Here is a 22,196-nt window from a genome sequence, read left to right on the forward strand (position 1 = left end):
TATAGCAATGGATGTGGACATGGAAAAGCTATATTTAACAACATTATTGAGTGGGGTTATTTTTATTATGATATATGCAATAGCCATTATAAGTTTGAGAAGTTTGTGTGGCTCTGTGCAATTCTGCTTACTGGGATTTGCTGGAACAAGATAGCAGTAAAGCTGACTGAACACCTCATGTTACTCAACATGTTATTATAAAAAATTCCAAAACAGACTGAAAAGTTGAAAGAATAGGGTTCTTTCAAATTCATATTTAAATTGTCTTGAGTATACCTAAATCAATATTCATATACTCACAACCTAGATTTAGTCATGGTTATCACTTTATCAATTTTTCCACCTATGTATGTAGTTACATGTACATGTATATGTACATGTTTTATGTGCATATCCTCCTATATAATAAAGAAGTAATATGCAAATTGACTGTCATGTCATCACAAGATGGCTGCCTATGACCAGGCCAGCAGGGGGGTTAGTGAGGGACGACCAAACGACTGAACAAGCAGGCTGCATGGAGCAATCAAGCCAACGGGAGCAGGGGGGGAGGGGAAGGGAGTTAGGGGAAACCAGGCAGGCAGGCAGGTGAGCGATTAGGAGCCAGTGGTCCAGGATTGTGAGAGGGATGTTCGACGGCCGGTTTAGGCCCGATCCCCAGGATCCGGCCTAAACTGGCCGTCGGACATCCCCTGAGGCGTCCCAGATTGGAGAGGGTGCAAGCTGGGCTGAGGGGACCCTCCCCCCCATGCACAAATTTCATGCACCGTGCCTCTAGTGTGTATATAATTAGAAAATAAGTTATAGATATCACAATTCTTTGCACCTAAATACTCAAGCCTGCAGCTTCTAAGAATATGTATTCTCTTACATCACCAAATCATTGAAACCTTAGGATATTAACAATTTCATAATATCACTAAGCATCAATTCATATTCAAATTGTTTTAATTATCCCTAAAATACATTTTATAGAATTTTTTCCTGTAACTTGAATCAATCAGGCTTTAGGCATTTTGGGATTAGTATCATCTAAGATAGCCCCCATTGTTTTCTGTCTCCTGGTCTCCATGTCCTTGTATAATCCTGCCACATTAGCCCCTTGAGTGTGAGCTGGAGTTATTGAAATGTTTCTAAGGACAAGGATACAGTAGAAGTGACAGGATGTCACTTTTGATATTAAGTTGTAAAAAGGCTATGGATTTCACCTTGGGCATTTTCTGCTCTTTCTTGAATCACTTACCCTGAGAGAAGCCAGCTGCCACGTTGTGAGGCAGTCCTGTGGAAATGGCCCACAGCAAGGAGCTGTGGCCTGCCAACAGACATATAAGTGTGCTTGGCAACTGTCCCTCATCCTCGTCTTCCCCCAGAAGACCCTTCGGATGAGACGGCAGCCTAGTCAACAGCTTACATTACAGCCTCATAACAGACCTTTAGCCAGAGGCACCAAGCTAAGCTGTACCCAGATTTCTTAGCCACAGAAACTGTGAGATATTATTTTAAACCATTAAGCTTTGGTAAAATATGTTAGACTGCAATGAATAACTAATACAGATTTAAATTGGTAGTCTCTTTAGTTGCTTTTAATCTAGAACAGTTTCTGAACACATTTTTTCATTACATTGATGTACTAAAGTGACCAGACCAGTTTTCTTTTTAAATTCCAACATGTCTATTTGTTCGATTCTTTCCATGTATTGTCACTTAACTTATTCCTATATCTGTGTACTTCCTATAAAATGAAAGGTATGTAGACAGGCTTCATTAGATTGAAGTTTAATATTGTGGGCAAGAACACTTCACAAATGATGCTGTATATTTCATATCACATCAAGAGCAATAAGATGTCCCGCTGCCCCACTACTAGTAATGCTAATTTTAATGCTTTATATAAAGTTGTGACCACCATTACACTATTCTAAAGGCTCTTCCTTCCCTTGCAATTAGCAAATAATTTCCTTACACACCTCTGAATTCTGTGCAGTCTTTACTCAATAACCCAAGAACTCCACCTGCCTGCAGACAAGCCCCTGTGATTCCTTCAGGGGTCTTGTTGTTTGATTAGATATCATAGTTTGATTCCAAACTTTAACTCTTCCAGAACTCTTGAAAAAAGAAAATTCAATATTTTAAAAAAAGTAGAATTTATCTGAGAAAGAATCAACTTCTTAATCCATAGGATGGCAATTTTTTTTTTCAGTTAGAAAGTAATAAGGCAGTGAGAGATTAAGTGATCAGTTTTATCTTTGAACACAATTAATGTATACATAAGTATCCCAATCTCCCTTAATATATTAAAATGGGGTCTTCAATTTCAGTCTTCTAGAAATAGTAGTCACTGCAGTTCAATGATGAAATTCATCCACACCCATGAGTTAATAAGCCCAAGTTGGAATTTAGTGAATCACTATCGCCAGTAATTAAGAGTAAAAAACGTAATATCTTTTCTTCACTGAAGGATCCTCAACTAAGATAATCATATGTTTTGTAGAACCATTCCAGTGTCCAAAAGTTCTTCCTTAACCAAGTTATTACTGATTATTTAGCTATGATTGATAATCAGGAAAGTTAGATATTATATTCAGTTTATGAATAAAAGTTAGCTTAAAACACTGCAGGAAAAAAATGATACTTAACTTTCTAAGTCTTTTCTTAATTTTTCTTTTTTTATTTATTTGTATGACCATTCTGTGAGGGTATATGGAAATGATTGTATAGGATTAAGGAAATCGAATAATTGTGCAAATATCCCAAGACTGAAATAAATAGGGGGAAAAATAGGATTTTGGTTTTTTTTTGCCCTGAATATTTTAGAAAAGTCTGCTTTGTTGATGTAGCCTTAATGCTTATAAACAAGCTAACATACTTCATCAGTCATCACTGAAGAAACTAATTATTTCCCTTAGTGTTAATGGACTGTACAATCTAGAGTCTGTCTCAGCACCACTGCTGTGGTGTACATCCTCCTCAGGGGAAACTGAACTACACTTGGTATTGCAAGTTTGTTCAATTAATCTTTTCTTGCAGGCAACAGAAAGAGTGGAGTTCCTTCTCATCCAGTCCATTCTGCTACATGTTAAGATGATGAAATAACCTAATCTCTCTCTTTTTGATAATTAACAAGTAGAGACTATAAACAGAGACACCTTCCTTCCTTCCTCTTTCTTCTCTTGCTGGGAAGCAAGGACCGTGGCTTTCTTGGCTCCACCTTTCTGGAAGGAAGCCACTTCCCAGGGACACAGAAGCCACCCATGGACAGGATTCATTTATCCGATGTGGCAATCCCCTTTTTCCAAATGAGAAAGGCCTAGGAGTTCATCCAGCCGATATGGACACTTAACGAATTTGCATTTTTGGTCATTTTGAAGGCTAAGAACTTAAGAAAACTCTACTGAAATTGAGAGTTTTTGCTCTCAGCTTAAACTTCATCAGTACTTCCACAAACACCTGCAGGATTAGCTACATTTAAATGAAAGATTATTGATTCCCAAAGGGAGCCGTTAATTGATTTTTTTTCTTTTGATATATATTTTATTCAAACAGAATCTTAATCATTTAGATTGAGAGGAGTCTGCTATGGGACTATCCTCATAGTCAGCAACCATCCTATCGTATCTTCAGTGTCACGGACATTGTTAAACATGCCACCAGGATCTAATCCATAGCGTCTATTGCCTCTTCTCCATATACTATCCTGTTAAACTCATCCAAGAGAGAGATGATGGAATAGTTTCTCATCGTGACCAACTCTTCACTACGCTGTTCTAGAAGGGTGCCCCTCAATGAGTATCAAGTTTACTGCCTGTTTATGGAACCCATCTGCTTCTTCTTTTAGCTCTTATTTCTCAGCCTTCATCCAATTGCTGAGAAATCACCACCAAATTAATTAATTAATTAAAATAAAATAGTCAGATTTAAGGCCTTTAATCTTGAGATTTCAGGGACAGAGCAGTTTTGAGCCTTAATGACTAACCCTGCTTTGTCTCCTGTTTTCTCCACAGGCCAATCCTTCTTACACACTCCTGCTGGATTACTTTTTTTTTAAAATGCACACCTAAAATTCTGACACCTTCTCAAGAACTTGTAATTATCTCCCTGTCACCTTTCAAATTAAGATCAGATTACTCACTTTGGTATTTCCAGGGGGAATTATTAGAGTAGGAATTCGGTAGGCCGGGGGGTGAAGAGAAATGTTAGCAGGCAGCCCCTGCAGACAAGGGAGAATGGCAAAGCCAACCACGGGTGACACTCTAAAGTCATCATTAACTGACTTCATTTTCCCACCTCTGTTCTTTTGTTCAGGCTGCCCCTTTGCCTCGGATGCTCTTCCCTCAGTTCCTGTGCAAATTCAATGCCAAATTCTATGTTAATTTTTCTGTCCAGTTAGAACACCTACTGCACTTGTTAGCTTTCTTCTCAAAGCATTTGTTTCATTCTTATAGTACGGTATTTTGGATCTTCATTACTCCTCAAAAATCAAACAACAGAAAGGAAGAAAAGAGCTTGGCTGAATGTGAACATGACAAAAATCATGCAGGAGTGACTTGATTTGCAAAATTAAAAACCACTTAGTTTGCCTTTATTTGATTTACCTAATAAGTTTTTATTCCACCCAGAAAATAGGAATATATGTCCCACTCATAAGTTTTAACTATCTACAACATTAATAACTGAGATCATGACTGTATCAACTTATTGTTAAAAATAATAGTAAGTCAACAATCTTTTGTGGTTTGGAGTGGGTGGAAAGAAAAGACTGAAAACCACTACTCTGCAGAAAAATTTATGTTGACTCTTTAAATTAAAGCCTCAAGGACCTGGAAAAAGTCATATTTCCAAATTATAACTGTTACTCAAATAATTCCAAACATAAACACCTTGACTTTCACAATCATGTTATACATTAGTCTACTGATATGAACATTTACATATGTATTTGACTTATGCCATGCTTTATTCACAAAGACAGGGGAAAATTTATAATATCAAAATAAAATAATAAAGAAGTTTAAAAATTAAATTTTCCAGAATAAAACAAATACATTACAGGACTCCTGGCACTAAAGTTATGCAACTGATCATTAAATTTAGAACTAGTTTCTCTCAACCAAGGCAATAATGACAATGTAGTTCTCAATATCTGAATAACTATTTATCATGAGACCTGACAAATGCTTTATCAGCGTGGAATCTTAGAGGGAACTTGTCACATGGCTATAAAAATTCTGAAAAACATAACCAACAGTTTATCTAAACACAATTCTCATAAAAATTAGAGACAGAATATTTAACAGCATTTCAATATTTTTATGGAATGCTAACACAGTCTAGACATGTTACACTTTCCAAGACAGAATTTAGGCCTAAGAAATGGAGAACCAATACTGAGCACTCACCTGTCTCTCTCAAATATCAAAATGTTTCAGAAAACCTTCAACAATTTCTAGATAAAGTAAATTCATGGATGAATTTTCTGACATGTGTCAGAAGTGCCAAGAATTGATACTGTTGAGTTGAGAGGTATGCTCAAATTTTATATATTGGATATGAACACAGTAGAAATGACAAATAGCCTTCCACTGAGAAAATGTGTAAGCTCCATAGCTTGTGATAAAATTAACTACCTGGGTTTGAAAATTAGCTGCTAGTTCCAGGTTATTACTTGGTATTTGAGAGTGATTCCACTGTTAGTTTTAGCCCGCTTGTCATATCAAAAGAAAATATAGAATTTATTGTCTAATAAATTCTCATTGTTTTTTTCTATAATCATGAATCTATCTACCATAAAATGACTATCTGTTCAAAAGTTTCAAATTAAAAACCAAAACTTCAGTGAAAACCTAAAAGTGCAGTGAAAACATAAGTAAAGCTCACTTTTATCTGAAACATAATGCAAAGTCAGAGGAAACTTAAATATTTTTTCCTTTCTCCTAACAATCAGCCTACATTAATTTTATGAAGGGAAAAAAATATATATTTAGCCCTTGCGTGTGGCTCAGTTGGTTAAGTGTCCTCCCGTGCAATGCAAGGCTGCTGGTTCCATTCCCTGGTCAGGACACATGGCCAGGATCTGGGCTTTATCCCAGATGGGGGCATGCAGGAGGCAGCCAATCTCTCTCTCTCTCTTTCCTCTCTCTCTCTCTCTCCTCTCTCTCTCTCTTTCCTCTCTCTCTCTCTCTCCTCTCTCTCTCTCTCTCTCTCTCTCTCTCTCTCTCTCTCTCTCTCTCTCTCCCCTCCTCCTCTCTCTAATATATTAAACTATATCTCTCTCTCTATCTATATATATATATATAATTTTATTTTTTTAATGAGGCTTTGGTACTAGCCTTTCTCCTTAAAAGAACATACTTTACTTTTATATGCTTGTCCTAGAAAGGATACTGCTAATAAAGGTTAACTTATAGGCGTGGTGTTTTGTTTTTGCTTTTTAACTTTCATGTGCTAGTACTAAAAATTTGTAAGAATTCAGAATTCTCTGGAATCAAAGCCCTCGAATTTTAGTGTGTTTCTTTTATTACTTAAATCTTGGGTACGCTTGTGTTAGATTTACTTGTGGATTTCATTCCTTTTCAAAACAACAACAACAAAAATAAAGCAAACAAGTCCATCCTCAAGTCTAAGGCAACTTTGACTTATCTCTGTTTGCACAAAAGCCAGAGCACTTGAGTTTTTTCCAATCATGGAATGCAGTCCTTACCCATTGGACCCCATCCAGTCAACTGGGAAAAGAGAATTCACTTAATTCCTTGAAAAGTATGAATAACTTTAAACTGTCTATATGTATGTATAGGGTAACTAAAGTTGTACTGATTAACTGGCATCCTTCTAGTGCTTAGCATACATATTCTATTACTTGTCATATACATGCAAAGTAAATTTTAAAATGATATGATTATCAGATTTCAAAGAAAAAAATCCTGTTTTTAAATGACTTTGAAAACCTCAAGATTCTTTTCATATATGGATGGATGATTATACACACACTAATTAACATGAACAACTTTTTATAATGGTTAAAATGTATCAAAAATGAATTACCAATAACTTTTTTGGTTATTATTTATACATGTAATGAATTTTTCACATGTTCACCAATTGACACTTTTATTCTATTAAAAAAAAAGGGAAATGATAAATATTGACCTATTGATCTTCTGACATTATCCTGAAGGAATTAAAGAGTACAAGGGCTTTGGGATTGGGTCTGGTTTTGGATCTAGCTGTGTGATGCTGACAAAGTTGCTAATTTTCATAACTGCAGCCGTCTCCTCACTGAAATGAGGGTAACACCAACTACCTCGAAGGGTCTTGTCAAAATTAGGTGAGAATGTGTGTGAAGTAGCAGGTGCAAGCCATTTCATTCTTGTTTCCTTGCGGATCTCTGCTATGCAACACTCACTGTGGGTGTTCACCACTCACCCATGTTTCTGTCACCAAACATCATGCCAGGTGCTCCCTCTAAGGGCTCCGCTTTCTAGTGCACACTTTCCCTGAGGCGCCAACAAAGCAGAAAACAGACTGCCTGGTTCAGAGATACCCATGCTGCTCAACTGCCAACTCCTTTGCTTAAAAGTTTACCTCTGTAAAATCATATTGCTAAATAAATTATGACTAACCTGATTCCAACAAGCAAAAAAAACAACAACAAACAACAAAATAAAAACCAACCACTCTCCAAACAGGACCTGTGATACACATTCCACCCGTTCCCTGATTTTTCTAAATGATTAGGACTCCTCTTCCCGGGGCAGATTATTGTACAAGCTAAGATACACACTTTGTCTAAATCACCCCGATGTTTCCTTTGTTCCTGAATAACATTCACTCATCCCAACTCCGGATTCCCAGACTTCTCTCCAACTGTGGGGAAGAAGGTTTCTGTAACCATCAGAGACATCTAGGTTGCCAGAATCCAGGGAGCGTAGCTTCATTTCTCCAATAGCTTGGGAATTCCTTCCGAACGTGTTCCTTACAGACAAGCTCCTTATAGAGAAGAACTCCCTACCACATGCAATAATTATTTGCATACAAAACATTTCGCAAAGATGGGGTTGTAAGTAGACTCTATATGAAGGATATAGAAATAAAATAAGCCTCATCACAGGAATTATTTACTTATAAGGTTCAAAGCTACAGTAACAAGATAAAGGAATATTAAAATGCTTCATCACACTGCATTAGCTTTTAAAACCCCAGAGTGTTGAGAAAGTATCCTCAGGGTCATGAGGAGGAAAAGTTAGTCTATGATCCCTACAGGGACTCATCTCACCAAGCCCAGACTCAGGGAGAGGCAGTGTAATGGATCAATGTATTTAAGTCCCTTACCTGGGAACTTGCCTTCCTTGGGACCAAAAATAGGACTTATCTGAGTGAGCTTCATAACATAAATGGGAGATTTTAGCCACAAATACCATAATTGAGTATCTTATCATTTGCAAGGATTGGAAAGAATTTATACATGTAGAGGTATGCCTATATCTGAAATGTGTAGATAAATAATTTTGAAGATGTCAATATGTAATTATGCAAATATCAGAGATTACATTGTTGTTCATCAAAAAAAAATCAATATGAAGACATTTGTGCAAATGCTAGATGACAACATGAAATTAATGGCCCTTTTATTTATCTGCTCCTCATGTCATCTTTAATGAGAATGGATCTGCTACCAAAATGGACTGTGAGCAGGCAGAGCTGGAAACGGGGTGAGAAAGTGCCTCTTTATTTATGCTTCCCACTATTCAAATGGGAACTATGCCAGCTTTGTCAGGCTTAATTCCAATGCAGCTTTCCCAATCTTCTAGAAAAGCTCTATTAAAGCTCAAAGCTTAAGAGCTTAATAGGTCGGTCACCTATTTTTTGAAAATCTTAAAAAAAAAAAGGTTTAAAATCCCTAAAACTATCTTTATGTGTATCTTCTATTTTGATTTCTCCCTGTAAATTTTGGGAGAAAAAAATCTGCAGAAAGCAGCATCATGGTTTTGATTTCCCATAAAGGTGATCTCAGCAATCCAATTAGACTGTATTGTTGTGTCATATATAATGTGTGTCCCAAACGTGGCATCTTGATTTCTTCAGGCTAGAGTGTTCCAACGGTACTCCATCAGTAAATGTCCAAGTGGTCCAATTCCTTAAAGGAAGATCACAGAACACAGCCTGAGCAAGAACAGGCCCTGCTTCAAGGCTACCAGCTGTGCTTGAGCAGTTCCGAACAGGAGGGTAGAAATGAGCCCGGAGCCACAAACACAGACACCTGAATGTCTGATGTCAGAAGACATTGATCTTGAGCTCTTGGTCATTTAATATCCGTCATACAAAGAACGGTGACTGCTTACATACAGGCGGTATGTTATTTTCCAAACAACTGAGGGCCTCTCCATCAAACCTATGCAATTCTAAGACATTTTCTACTTTCATTCATCACCATTTAAAGTGACAGTGCTTATGCTATTACTGAGTATTTCCGGGGAATGTATCCTGAGAAGTCAGAGAGTAAGAGAAAGGAAAAGATTGCTGAGGTTTTGGGGAAAGCCTCTATTAAAGAAAAAATGTAGTGGATGAGAAACGCAGATATATTTATTACTAGTACGTGTGTGCGTATATATATCAAGGACAGTCAACCAACTGCCCGAAGTTCCAGGCAAAGTAAATGCCAAGTTGATTGAAGAGGGCAGCAATGTATAGGGACTATTTGAGTATCCAGCAGTATAGGGTGGGGTCTAAGAGTATCAGTCCTGGAGCCTCCACTAACTAGCTGAGGAACTTTAATATGTCATCTAAAATGTTTTAAACACTGCTTGGCACACACTCAACACATATTTATTAGCATTATATATATTTTTTTAATTCCTAATTATAATACCTCATGGTGGGAGGGTCCCCTATTTTTGGTTATAGAAATTCAGCTTAAGTTTAGGCAAGTTTTTTTTTAAGGTTACATAACTATAAATGGTGAGGTCAAAATGTAAACCCAGATACTCTTCACATCAATAAGCCATGTAAGTACTTACAATATTTAAAACACGTTGTCTACCTTTATTTTGTGTTCTAAGTCAACGATTCTCCAAGAGTAGTCCCCAGACCAGCAGCATAAGCATCAGTTGGGAATTTGTTAAAATGTGTCGGACCACACTTCACCTCTGTTATTTAAACATGACATGATACAAGGGCAGCTACCTGAAGCTCATTTTTTTCTAAGGAGGATGCACAACTGTAGCAGGAGCATTAAAGATTATCCTAGAGGAATTGTGACACACTGAAACATCTGTTTAGTCAAGATTGTGGCCAATTTACCATGGAGATTTTGAACAAAAGACAGCTGACATTCTAGGATAGCCCAATTTCAGTTTTATCTGGGAGCAGAGAGCTAAATCATTACATCACCAATCTTCCGTGTGATTTTGGGCAACTCCCATAACCAATCCAGGCCTCAGTTTTCTCATTAGTGAAGTGAGTGACCTCTCATATCCCTTACAACTCTGTATTCTACTCAATTAACTCTAAATCTGTACTTGACTATACTTTTATAAAAATGATGTAAAATAAAATGTAAATCTCAGGAACAAGGTAATCTGTTGGGTTAAGTTATAAGAAAATTAAATTCTTAGGTTTTCAAATTGAAGTAGAGAGGGAAAAACTTGCAAGGAGTTAGGGAATGTCATTATTCCAAGATTGAAAGTAAAAGCATACAGAACATAGGAAAAAAGTTTATGTAATATCAAATTAATAATCTAAGTAAGTTATCTCTGGGGAGAGCAAAAAAGAAATTATTATTAACCCATTCTCACATGAAGTTTACTACAGGAAGGAGCTTCTGTTAGGATACAAAGTGTGAACTTGACTGCAGGTGTGTAAAATGCTGAGCCGGGAATCCAGATCTGAGTTCTAGTCTAAATTCTGTTTCTAACTATGTATGCTCTTATTTTGGCCTCTCTGAGACTACTCAGCTGCTTCAGCTATAATATGTGCACAGAGATTAAACTGCATCATATCTTAGATTTTTTCCAAATATAAAACTGTTTAATCCTTATGAAGGATCAGATCACAGAGCTGAAGACACATCATAGGCCCCTGCTCGTGACAGGTTGTGGCCAGAACTGCCAGATAAGAAAAAAATGTAAAGTAATTACAGAGAAGTTTCAGGAAATTTTGTTAGCCTAAACCAGTGGTTGGCAAACTCATTAGTCAACAGAGCCAAATATCAGCAGTATAACGATTGAAATTTCTTTTGAGAGCCAAATATTTTAAACTTAAACTTCTTCTAACACCACTTCTTCAAAATAGACTCGCCCAGGCCATGGTATTTTGTGGAAGAGTCACACTCAAGGGGCCAAAGAGCCGCATATGGCTCTCGAGCCACAGTTTGCCAACCACGGGCCTAGACTACAGGCAGAAGTCACAGTCAACCCAAAATGAAGTTATCCTCATAGTGAGGGCCATGCTGATATCAAAATTATATCATGAAGTTTTAATAACAAAGTCATACTATAGGGGTATCACTTATTTTTCTAATATATATAAGTAGGTAGCATATATACTTAAAGATATGTCAGGTGCATGTAAAAGTATGATTGTTTGAGAGAATAAAAGAGAAGAACAAATTAAATTTAAAACTTACTCTCAAGAGATGAAATAAGGAATAAGGAAACTTTACACAGCACCAAAACGTAGCAGGACTTTCAACAAGTGAGCGCGGCAGGGGGAAGAATCACCTCAGCAGCTCTAAGATTTACCAAAGGCCCACTCAACTTGACTTCTTGCATGTGGATGCTGCTGAGGCCCTCACAGGGGACATTAGCTTTTTGGCTTTCCTTATAAATTAGCATCCAGTGATTAGGGCTTTCTGGAGAAGATCCACCCTTCTGCCTAAAGCAGGTTAAACCACATGGCTGGTAGTATTAGAATTGAAAAATGCCTCCAAGTTCTTTAATGGTTGCAGGGTCAGCTGTGAGCCAAACAAAGATCTTCAAGATCTCCAAACTTTAAAATTATACTTATGGAAAATACAGTTGAGAAATTGGCAGTTAATATTATCAATGCCTCTTTCAACCCAGGAATGGAAATCAGAAATTTAAAATTCTTTTGAGAGACATTAGATTCTGTTTTATTTGTTATTGATTGATCGATTTTAGAGAGAGAGGCAAAGAGAGAGGAAGAAGAAGACATCAATTTTGTTGTTCCACTTATTTATGCACTCATTGGTTGATTCTTGTATGTGCCCTGACTGCTGGGGATCAGACCTGCAATCTTGGCATATTGGGATGATGCTCTAACCCAGTGGTCGGCAAACTCATTAGTCAACAGAGCCAAATATCAACAGTACAATGATTGAAATTTCTTTTGAGAACCAAATTTTCTAGACTTAAACTTCTTCTAATGCCACTTCTTCAAAATGACTCACCCAGGCCGTGGTATTTTGTGGAAGAGCCACACTCAAGGGGCCAAAGAGCTGAATGTGGCTCACGAGCCGCAGTTTGCTGAACACAGCTCTAACCAACTAAACTATCCAACCAGTACTCAATTCCCCTTTTTTTTTTTTTTCCTGCAGCAGGTATACTTGGTGTGTTACACCATAATCACCTTTGGAAATACATTCATTCAAAGGCAAAGAAATCCTCCGGGATGCTCTCCACTGGGAAGAAGCATGGAGCATACAAGGAAAGGAAAGACCACCATGTGACTATGTGACTAGAACAATGAGAGAACGAGGAAGAAGATAAACAAGATGAATCTGGTACCCAGGTGATGAAGAGCTTTGAAGACAATGCTATAGACCTAGGCTTTATGCTTAGGAGTAATACCAAGTCATGGAATGGTTTTATGTAGGAGGGTGACATCAGCATATCTGCCTTACTAAAAGATTTGTTTTTTTAAAATATATTATTATTGATTTCGGAGAGGAAAGGGAAGGGAGAGAGATATAGAAACATCAATGATGAGAGAGAATCACTGATCCGCTGCCTCCTGCATGCCCCCTACTGGGGATCAAGCCTGCAACCCAGGCATGTGCCCTGACCGGTAATTGAACCAGCAACCTCCTGGTTCATAGGACACTCAACCACTGAGCCACACCGGCAAGGCCCAAAAGATTTCTTAATGGATAAAGAAAAGGTTTTCTGAGGGTCAACAGGATCACTTGATAGCTTACACTCCATAAAGTCCTTGCTCTGTCTCCAATTTGTCAGCGAGGCAAGCAATATAAATAGAGGCTCATCAACATTGTCACCATTGTCATCATCATAGTCTTCAGCCAGCAGAAAACCCAGTTCCTATAAGCACATCTCAGTGGTCACACAGCTGCATTCTAATTCTCTTCTGGGTATAGATGCCAGTGCCAACAGCAGCACAGAGAATATGTTCAGACAAAAGCAACGCAAATTAACTCTGGCAGTTATTTGGCTCCCTTTTCAAAATCCATCTTAAAAACAAAAGGATTTTTCAGTAGCCAAAGAAGATGGAAAATGCTGGCAACTGGGAAAATCACTACTGGACCTGAAGCAATAATGGCTTACTTAATAGCAATGCCCTTTGAATATTTTTCTCTATGCTTGCATAGGAACATCTGTGTTTACATCAGGGAATGTGAAATATAGGCACAAAAGACAAATGACTAAATAGGATCGAAGAACCAGAATCAGAGTTTGATGTGGCATTTCATAGCAAAGAGGGGGCCAGACCACATGACTGGTAGTTACAAAATGGGTAAACACACTGGAATGAAAATAAAAACCTACTTTGACAATCAAGAAAAATCCTTCCATTTTGGCAGGATATTAATATGCCTGGTGTGCCCCTTTTTCTCTTTCTAACCAAATTTACTGCTTAGTTAGAAAAATACAAAGAAAGAGTGGGATGGGGAGATAAGCAGTAATATAGGATCATTCTCCTTTTGGCCGGACCCTGAAATTCCTCAATTAAGAAGGCATCCCAGTGCATAACCAAGGCCCCTACTGCAAAGAATTCTGATGACTTGTAATAGCATTTGCTAGAGTTTTTATTTTTCTGATAATGTCACATGATTCAACTCTTTAACAAAATAAAAAGTATATGATATAGCTAGTAGAAAAATTCAAATGAAAGTTGTATTTAGGAAGCACATAAGAGGAAAACACATACCCCCATTTACATACAGATTGCTACAGAGAACTTCAAAGTATTAAGTCTATATATTTTACAGTGGTAGGATGTTAGCCTTTTTAAACAGGAAGCTATAAAAAAATTACTGACTTGACTAAATAACATTTTATTTATTTTGTTAATCCTCCGTGAAGACATTTTTCAATTGATTTTTAGAGAGGGTGGAAGCGAGAAGGAGAGACAGAGAGAGAAACATTGATGTTAGAGAGACACATCAATTGGTTGCCTCCCACATGTGCCCTCCAGCCGGGGCTGGGGATCAAGCCTGCAACAGAGGTATGTACCCTTGACCGGAATCAAACCCAAGACCTTAAGTCCAAGGGTTAATGCTCTATCCACTGAGCCAAATCAGATAGGGCTATATAACATTTTATTTTTTATTTTTCATAAGGTAAAAGAGTGGTAAGCATTTTTTTTAATCAATAACAAATGGGGAAGTAGATAAAATGCTAAATTTATGGGAGAAAATTGGATTGATTTTGGTCATCTTAGTTTTAGACAATATCTAACATTTATTTCTCTTGGAGATATTATGCCTTCTCTTAACAGCCTTACAAAATAAATGATAGCAAGTATAGTTAACTAGAAATGTGAAGGAAGAATGAATATCATTTACTATCTCAGCGTTGTGAGTGTAAACTTGTGCAATGGCGCAGAGCCCACACTTAGAAGATTCCTACACTTGCTTTAATCCTATGCTGTCAATGCCTTGTCATTTTTTTAAATTTTTGAAAAAAGGAGCCCCGAGTTTTTATTTTGCACTGGGAGCTGCAAATTATGTACTGATCCTGCACTTACAATCCTACCAATTACCTATCTGCAAAGCAGTAAGCTCTGCACCACAGAACACTAAGATACTTAAGAGCTCTAGTCACGAAAACTTGACCATCTGGAAGTAGAAATAAGTTTAGTAGTCAGCGGATAATAAAACAAAGCAGAAAATAAGAGCCATGGTAGAGATGAAGCTCCAGAGGAGGTAGAGGTTATTTCTTGGTGGAATGAGGTCACTGTCCCTGGAAGAAACAGCTTTTATTTGGCTCTAAAAAGAAGAGAGATTTGAACATTGACATTGGGCGGAGGGGAGGCAGTATGGAAAAGGCAATAGAGGCAGTGTGCTATGTAAGGGCACAGGGACTGGCTGGGCATGTGGAACCCTTTGGTTTGCCCGAGGAAAGGAGAAACGAGACTAACAAAGCAGGCTGGCATTGGCTGTGGGAGCTCCGGCTTGCATATCTAGCTAATGAGACTATCCATATTCAATAGGACTTGTGAGCCATTGAAGGGTTATACCAGTCGGTCACAGGCATAATTTAGGGAAGATTAAAGCTGGTTCCAGGCAATGATGGTCGTTGTGTCACCTCTCTGGACTCCCTGCCCTGGGGTGCATTCACAAATGATGTGGACTTAATGTTTTACACAGGAGCCAGATGGAAAGTGACATCAAAGGCAGTGCCTACCTGTTTTTAATTCAACCAGTTACATTCCACCTGCTCTAAGCTGACCAACAAGAAATGTTCACTCCACAGAACTAACTTTTATTATTTAAGGTTTGAATTGTCAGAATAACACAAATCTAGGCAGCTCTGAGAATAATATAAAAAAAAACCACAATATCTAGGGTCAATTTTAAAAAGAGATACATCTCTGCTCAGCCAGGTGTGGCTCAGTAGTTGAGCATTGACCCAGGAATCAAGAGATCACTGGTTTGATTCCTGGTCAAAGCATATACCCCAGTTGCTGGCTTGATCCCCAATAGGGGGCATGCAGGAGGCAGTCAATCCATGATTCTCTCTCATAGTTGATGTTTTTCTCTCTCTCTCCCCCTCTCTTCCTCTCTCTGAAATCAATAGAGTATTTTTTTTAAAAAAAAAAAAAGAGATACATTTCCAATCTCCATTTCCTGAAATAGTGCCTCTAAAAAATGTTTTCATTGGAGTTAGACAAGGCAATTCTGATATTCTTTGAATTTCCTTGTGAAAACAAACTTGTGGAAGCTGAAACTAACTTCATAAGCTCCCAATGCTTAGGTATATGAGACAAATAATGGGCTCTGTCCTAAGTATTTCACTGATTACCAATGGGGTCTTCCTCTATTAGGGCTGCATCAGAAGAAATCAATACTTGCACTTTAAGACTTAAAAATGAGTATTCATATCTCTCACTTTCTCTCCATAGACATTCACACACAGAGACACACATATACTTCCCTCTCTACATATCAATCTATGTAATTATACACACACACACACACACACACACACACACACACACGTATATCAACACAGGCACACAGCACCCGAATAATTTAATTTCCTTGCACACTAAACTCCAAACAGAAATTTACATTTCCCCTTCTCCTAAATGTTTCATCCAATCTCACTGAGGAAAAAATCCCAACAACCTATTGATAGAGAAATATTTCAATATATTATTACTTGACATCAAAGTAGAATTTTATTGCCTCTTTAGAGGGAATATAAATAAATTTTATGTAAAAATAAAAAAATATATAAACATCATAAACAAAATAAATTAACCACAAGAAATCCCAAAGTAAGGAATCTTAAAACTGCATCTTAAAAAAATTGAATAGATATCGCTTAAGGTGTATCACTGAAATAAAATGTGAACTTGCTTTTTTTAAACTCCATTTAAATTATTACTTCACCCAAAAATAAAAATATAAAAGATCCACTTTAATATTCTAGCTCCCAAATGAAATCTTAATTGGTGATTCACCTCCTTTTAGCTCACATAATGATGATTCTGTTTTCAAAAGAAAAATGACACAAAACAATGATTTTTTTAAGTCAGAGTTGTCAATATTCTTAATAACTAAATAGTATTTTCTTTAAAATAACCCGAGAGACAAAGAAATGCATTTCAGCGAATCTCAGTGTATTCCTAAGGTATGAAAAGCTGTTTTTTATTCCAGTTCCCATACTATATTGAGTTATTATGATAATGTATAACATCAAGAAAAGCATTATATTTCAGAACTGCAACATAAAATGAATTTAATTTGGGAAATTGAACTCAAGATTAAAGGATAATAAGCTTCTTTTTGGAACTTTCCCATCTTAGTCACCTGACCTTTCATGTGGAAACTCACAAAAGAGCTGATTTAGTCTTACAGTGTGGGCTGCCTTAGAAGTGGCACGGTGAATATATTAACTGATACATATTAAAGATGGACCCAATTCCTTTTTGTTCAAGCACATTCTCATTTGTTTCTCTTCTCTCCTTTGCTGCACTCCTCTATGAGAGAATGTTGAATGAAACTCCCAAGTTATGACTTAACCACATATTATTGAAAATAAGTACCAGAAATACCAAGAAGCCAGTGCAAAGTCTTGCACTTCCACAAATGTGTAGCCCATGAAGACCAAGATACAGGCAAAAAGGCTTCCCTGTGCTTCATTTCAGACAAGAGAGTTGTGAAGACATTAAATGGGCTCAGAAAGAGAAAAGAAAGCATCCTACCTTTTTAAAAATTCCATATACTCGGTATGCTTGATGAGTCCTGTCCTCATCATTATTGTTTGAAAACATTGTCGATCAATAGCCCAGAGCTTCACATTTACAAGAGCTGGAGAAACAGAAAACAAAGGGGAAAATTAATTATAGAATTTTAACTGGGAATTGTATCCTGCAAAAGAGAGGAGTTATTCATGAGAGGCACGAAGATGACTCACCGTCATTCAAAGCTAATATCACACTGTCCTATTTTAAGAAGCTTCTTATGAGCAAAATGTACTTCATAATTTTTCTTACTCATATTAATGTCTAAGAGGAAGTTTCCTATTGCTCTATGTCCTTCAGGAATAAGAATGCCTAAGTACACATTGAAAATACTTAGTAATTTCACAATATATATGAAGGAAATCACATGGAGAGGTTTACAAGTAATAACAATCCCTGGTAATTCCCCAGAATGATTTTAATAACTCATAGGACCATATTTTAATTGTAAAAAGTAGATGCAAAAAATTCAATTTTCATATTAAGGGGTAAAGTTAATACAAATAATTTTATACAATGATTTCTGCACAACGCTCATTTTACAAATGATAACCTATGCCTAAAGTTACCACATAAAAGTTATATTAGATATGTTCGTTGAATTTTAATTTTTACTTTTTAAAAATATATTTTATTGATTTTTTACAGAGAGGAAGAGAGAGGGATAGAGAGTTAGAAACATCGATGAGAGAGAAACATCAATCAGCTGCCTCTTGCACACCCCCTACTGGGGATGTGCCCACAACCAAGGTGCATGCCCTTGAGCGGAATCGAACCTGGGACCCTTGAGTCCGCAGGCCGATGCTCTATCCACTGAGCCAAACCGGTTTCGGCTAATCTTTACTCTTATATACCACTGTCATTGACAATTAATAATTAAATATTGAAACTGAACACCACAGCCCTAACTGGTTTGGCTCAGTGCATACAGCGTCGGCCTGCAGACTCAAGGTCCCAGGTTCGATTCTGGTCAAGGGCATGTACCTTGGTTGTGGGCACATCCCCAGTAGGGAGCGTGCAGGAGGCAGCTGATCGATGTTTCTATCTCATCGATGTTTCTAACTCTCTATCCCTCTCCCTTCCTCTCTGTAAAAAATCAATAAAAATAAATTTAAAAAAAAGAAACTGAACACCACAGACTTTCACCATTTGATCTATTAAGCGCCTGACGAAGACACAAATTTTAGACGTTACAGTGTAACAGAACAATATATCAACATAAACTTCGATTTTAAAAGAAGGTACATTAAAAATCTTGGTAACTGTATCTGTTTGATGGGTATACAAGAGGCTTATTTAACTACTAGAGGCCCAGTGCATGAAATTCGTGCATGGGTAGTCTCCAGGCCTGGCCAGCGATCAGGGTTGATTGGGGCCTTCTGGCTGCCAGCTGGGGCCTTCCTTTGTTCCACACCACCCCCTGGTGGTCAGCACATGTCATAGCGAGCAATCAAACTCCAGGTCTCCCAGTCTAACTCCCTAGGGGACACTTTGCATATTAGCCTTTTATATATATAGATTCTCTCTATTTTTATGTATGTTTGAAAATGTTCATAACAAAATGTTTTAAGTTACAACATGAACTAAAGAAAGTTAATTCATGTATCATGCAAGGCCACTAAAGGGAGCCAAGATATAGTTTAATGAGCTGAATATAGAAAAATAAGGAAATGTAATTTGTCATCTTCATGTTCTCAGACTAAGCCCTGACAATGCAATGGATCAAGATTTGGGGGGTTAGGGATGGGAGAAAATGTTATAGTAATTAGGCCATGTGCATGCCTTGTGGGGAAGGGCTGGAAGTAGCTAACATACTGATGACTGTGAAGGAAAAGATGAAGGAAATACTGTACTCCCCTATCTTTGAATTTTACCTAATTTTTCCTTGCAAATTATTTGAAGCTAAAACTAGAACATCCCTTCCCTCTTGGCCAGCTCTTCACTAGAGAAAAAAAGGTGTCGAGTTAGGTAGAAAAAAACAAAACAACACAAAGCATCAAGGTCTGGTGTGTACATGGCTCCATTTCAAACACCCTTTAAAAATGAACCTTCATCAAAAGAAAAGCTCATCTCACAAGTGTTCTCCAGCCACATGCTGTTCCCTCTGCTAAACCCAGCCTTCCTTACAGAATACCTGCTTATTTAGGAGAAACTAGAGGACTGGACAACAGCCATGAAGGACTACAAAAATCAGGAGAAAATTCATACGAAGTAGAACCTTACAAAAGGCTAGGACTTGAGCTAGGAGAGAGATGGACAGAAGGTAACTGGGTGGGGAAAGTACATAAACAAGAGCACAGCTGAGGGTAAGCGTTGGCACTGGGACTCCAGGCAGAGGTGGGACACACTGAAATGGCTGAGATGTCTACAGTGTTGCTACATGATTTGAAGTAGGCCCTGGAAGCAAGTCATAATGAAGCAAGGATTAATTTAATGAACAACAAAAAAGCTATCAGAGATCTTAAGAAAACAAACAAAACAAAAAACCAAAATTTTAAAGGCTATACCATGGGTACATCAAAAAAATTTAATGCTTACAAGAACAAAAAACATCAAAATTGTCTATAGTCATCATCATTCTTGCCCCCCCCCCCCCCGCCCCAATAATCATTCTTAATGGTTTCTAGGTATTTGCAGTTTAGAAATACCACCCTCCAAAGGACAAATACACCAAATAATATTGTAATTTTAAAAGTAGTGGCAATAAATATTGGCAAAGTGTGCTATTATATATATTTTAAAAATGTACCTCAAAGGTATGATTAGAAATGGAATGTCTAAGTAAAGCATACATACATTTTAAGGTTTTGCCCTGCCGAAAGACTTCCCAATGCAAACTTCTAGCAGTTTACATACAAAGTTTGTATTATAGGCTCTTCAACCAACAGATATGATCCACTAAGCTGGGAGAAGCCTAACTTGGATTCAGAGACACCCGAGTTCAAGCAGAATGCAGACCAGCACTGGTGCTGCCAAATAACTATGCAGACACTAGGGGCAGAGTATGATGACAGCTCTGTGTGAGGGAAATTGTTCTGGTAGCAGGTGCAGGCACAATTTCAAACAAAGAGTGATGAGCACCAAGGAAAGGCCACAGAAATTCAGGGGTCAAGTGAGGAGGGTGTTACTGAATAGAAGCAATGAGCATAAGAATAAAGGCTTGGCAGTGTGTGTGTGTGTGTGTGTGTGTGTGTGTGTGTGTGTGTGTCCGCGCACACTATCTGTAGCATTTTAAGTCTGAATTCACACTTCAAGGCCAGGCTTTATCCCTGGTCCCACCTAAAGAACAACCTTTCTGTTCTAAAGACTACTATAGCTTTTCTATCTGTGTCACTCCAGGCACTCAGCACATTACTGATAGTACTCATTATCTCTGCTATGCCTATATCACGTGTCCTCAAATACATTTGTACATTCCCTCAGAAAAAACTGTCTCATTTTTTATAACATTCCCCCCCCTCAAGAAATCAGCTGTTCATTTAATAAGCATTGGGTATATTTGGTGATTGATGTAATTTATGTACATTATGTCATGTACATGATGCAAATTTTTTTAATGTAAGCCTAGGTGAATTCTAATGTTACATTAAAAAGTCTAAACTGGCCAAAACCGGTTTGGCTCAGTGGATAGAGCGTCGGTCTGCGGACTGAAGGGTCCCAGGTTCGATTCCGGTCAAGGGCATGTACATTGGTTGCGGGCACGTCCCCAGTGGGGGATGTGCAGGAGGCAGCTGGTCGATGTTTCTCTCTCATCGATGTTTCTGGCTTTCTATCCCTCTCCCTTCCTCTCTGTAAAATATCAATAAAATATTTTTAAAAAAAACTTAAAAAAAAAAAAAAAAAGTCTAAACTGGCCCAGCTCGTGTGGCTCAGTGGTTGCCCCAGAAGATCACGGTTTTATTCCTGGTCAGGGCACATGCCTGGGTTGCAGGCTCCATCCCCAGTACAGTGTGTGCAGGAGGCAGCCGATTAATGATTCTCTCTTATCACTGATGCTTTTATCTGTCTGTCTCTCTCTCCCTTCCTCTCTGAAATCAAGTATATATATATACACATATATTATTATATATATATATTAAAATATATATATTAAAAAGTCTAAACTGAATTGATAAGCTATCATAATCATGTGTTGAAAAACAATCTTGAAAAATAAGTTCACAGAATTCAGTATTTTATCTTCTGATTTCCATTTACATGGTTATTGAAATGCCTCTAAGTGAAACAGTGTTTGGTATATTTGCATAACAATGAACATGGCTTGATGAGATTGCAAATTTGTTCATGACCTTGAGCAAGATGCCAAAACCTTTTTTATATTCAGCCAATATACGTATTAGTCAAGTCAGCATTTTACAGGTGGTAGAGCATGACTAATAGTCACCTTGTCTTGTTATCACAAGTATGGTTGAGTTAAAGTTGTGATTAACATCTTGCTTCTTAAACAGCCTGCTGGAGTGGAAGTCTGTTGCTTCCATAACTTAAAGACAATTTTTTTTTAAAAAAATCTCTCCATTTACCTTTGATCTTAAGTGGTG

The 22,196-nt window shown here is 37.5% G+C and overlaps 1 protein-coding gene across 2 annotated transcripts in view; it reads right to left on the reverse strand.

The window, feature by feature from the left end:
• The window catches only part of PRKG1 (protein kinase cGMP-dependent 1), a 1,119,499-nt gene that overhangs the window by 354,866 nt on the left and 742,437 nt on the right, over window positions 1-22,196 (reverse strand). For both annotated transcript variants that reach the window (XM_008152952.3, XM_008152951.3), the window contains exon 4: window positions 17,620-17,725. In XM_008152952.3, coding sequence (XP_008151174.1) covers window positions 17,620-17,725 — 106 coding nt within the window. The remainder of the gene's footprint in view (window positions 1-17,619; window positions 17,726-22,196) is intronic.

The sequence above is a fragment of the Eptesicus fuscus genome, chromosome 17 (genome assembly GCF_027574615.1).
Source record: "Eptesicus fuscus isolate TK198812 chromosome 17, DD_ASM_mEF_20220401, whole genome shotgun sequence".
NCBI classification, from domain to species: Eukaryota; Metazoa; Chordata; class Mammalia; order Chiroptera; family Vespertilionidae; genus Eptesicus; species Eptesicus fuscus.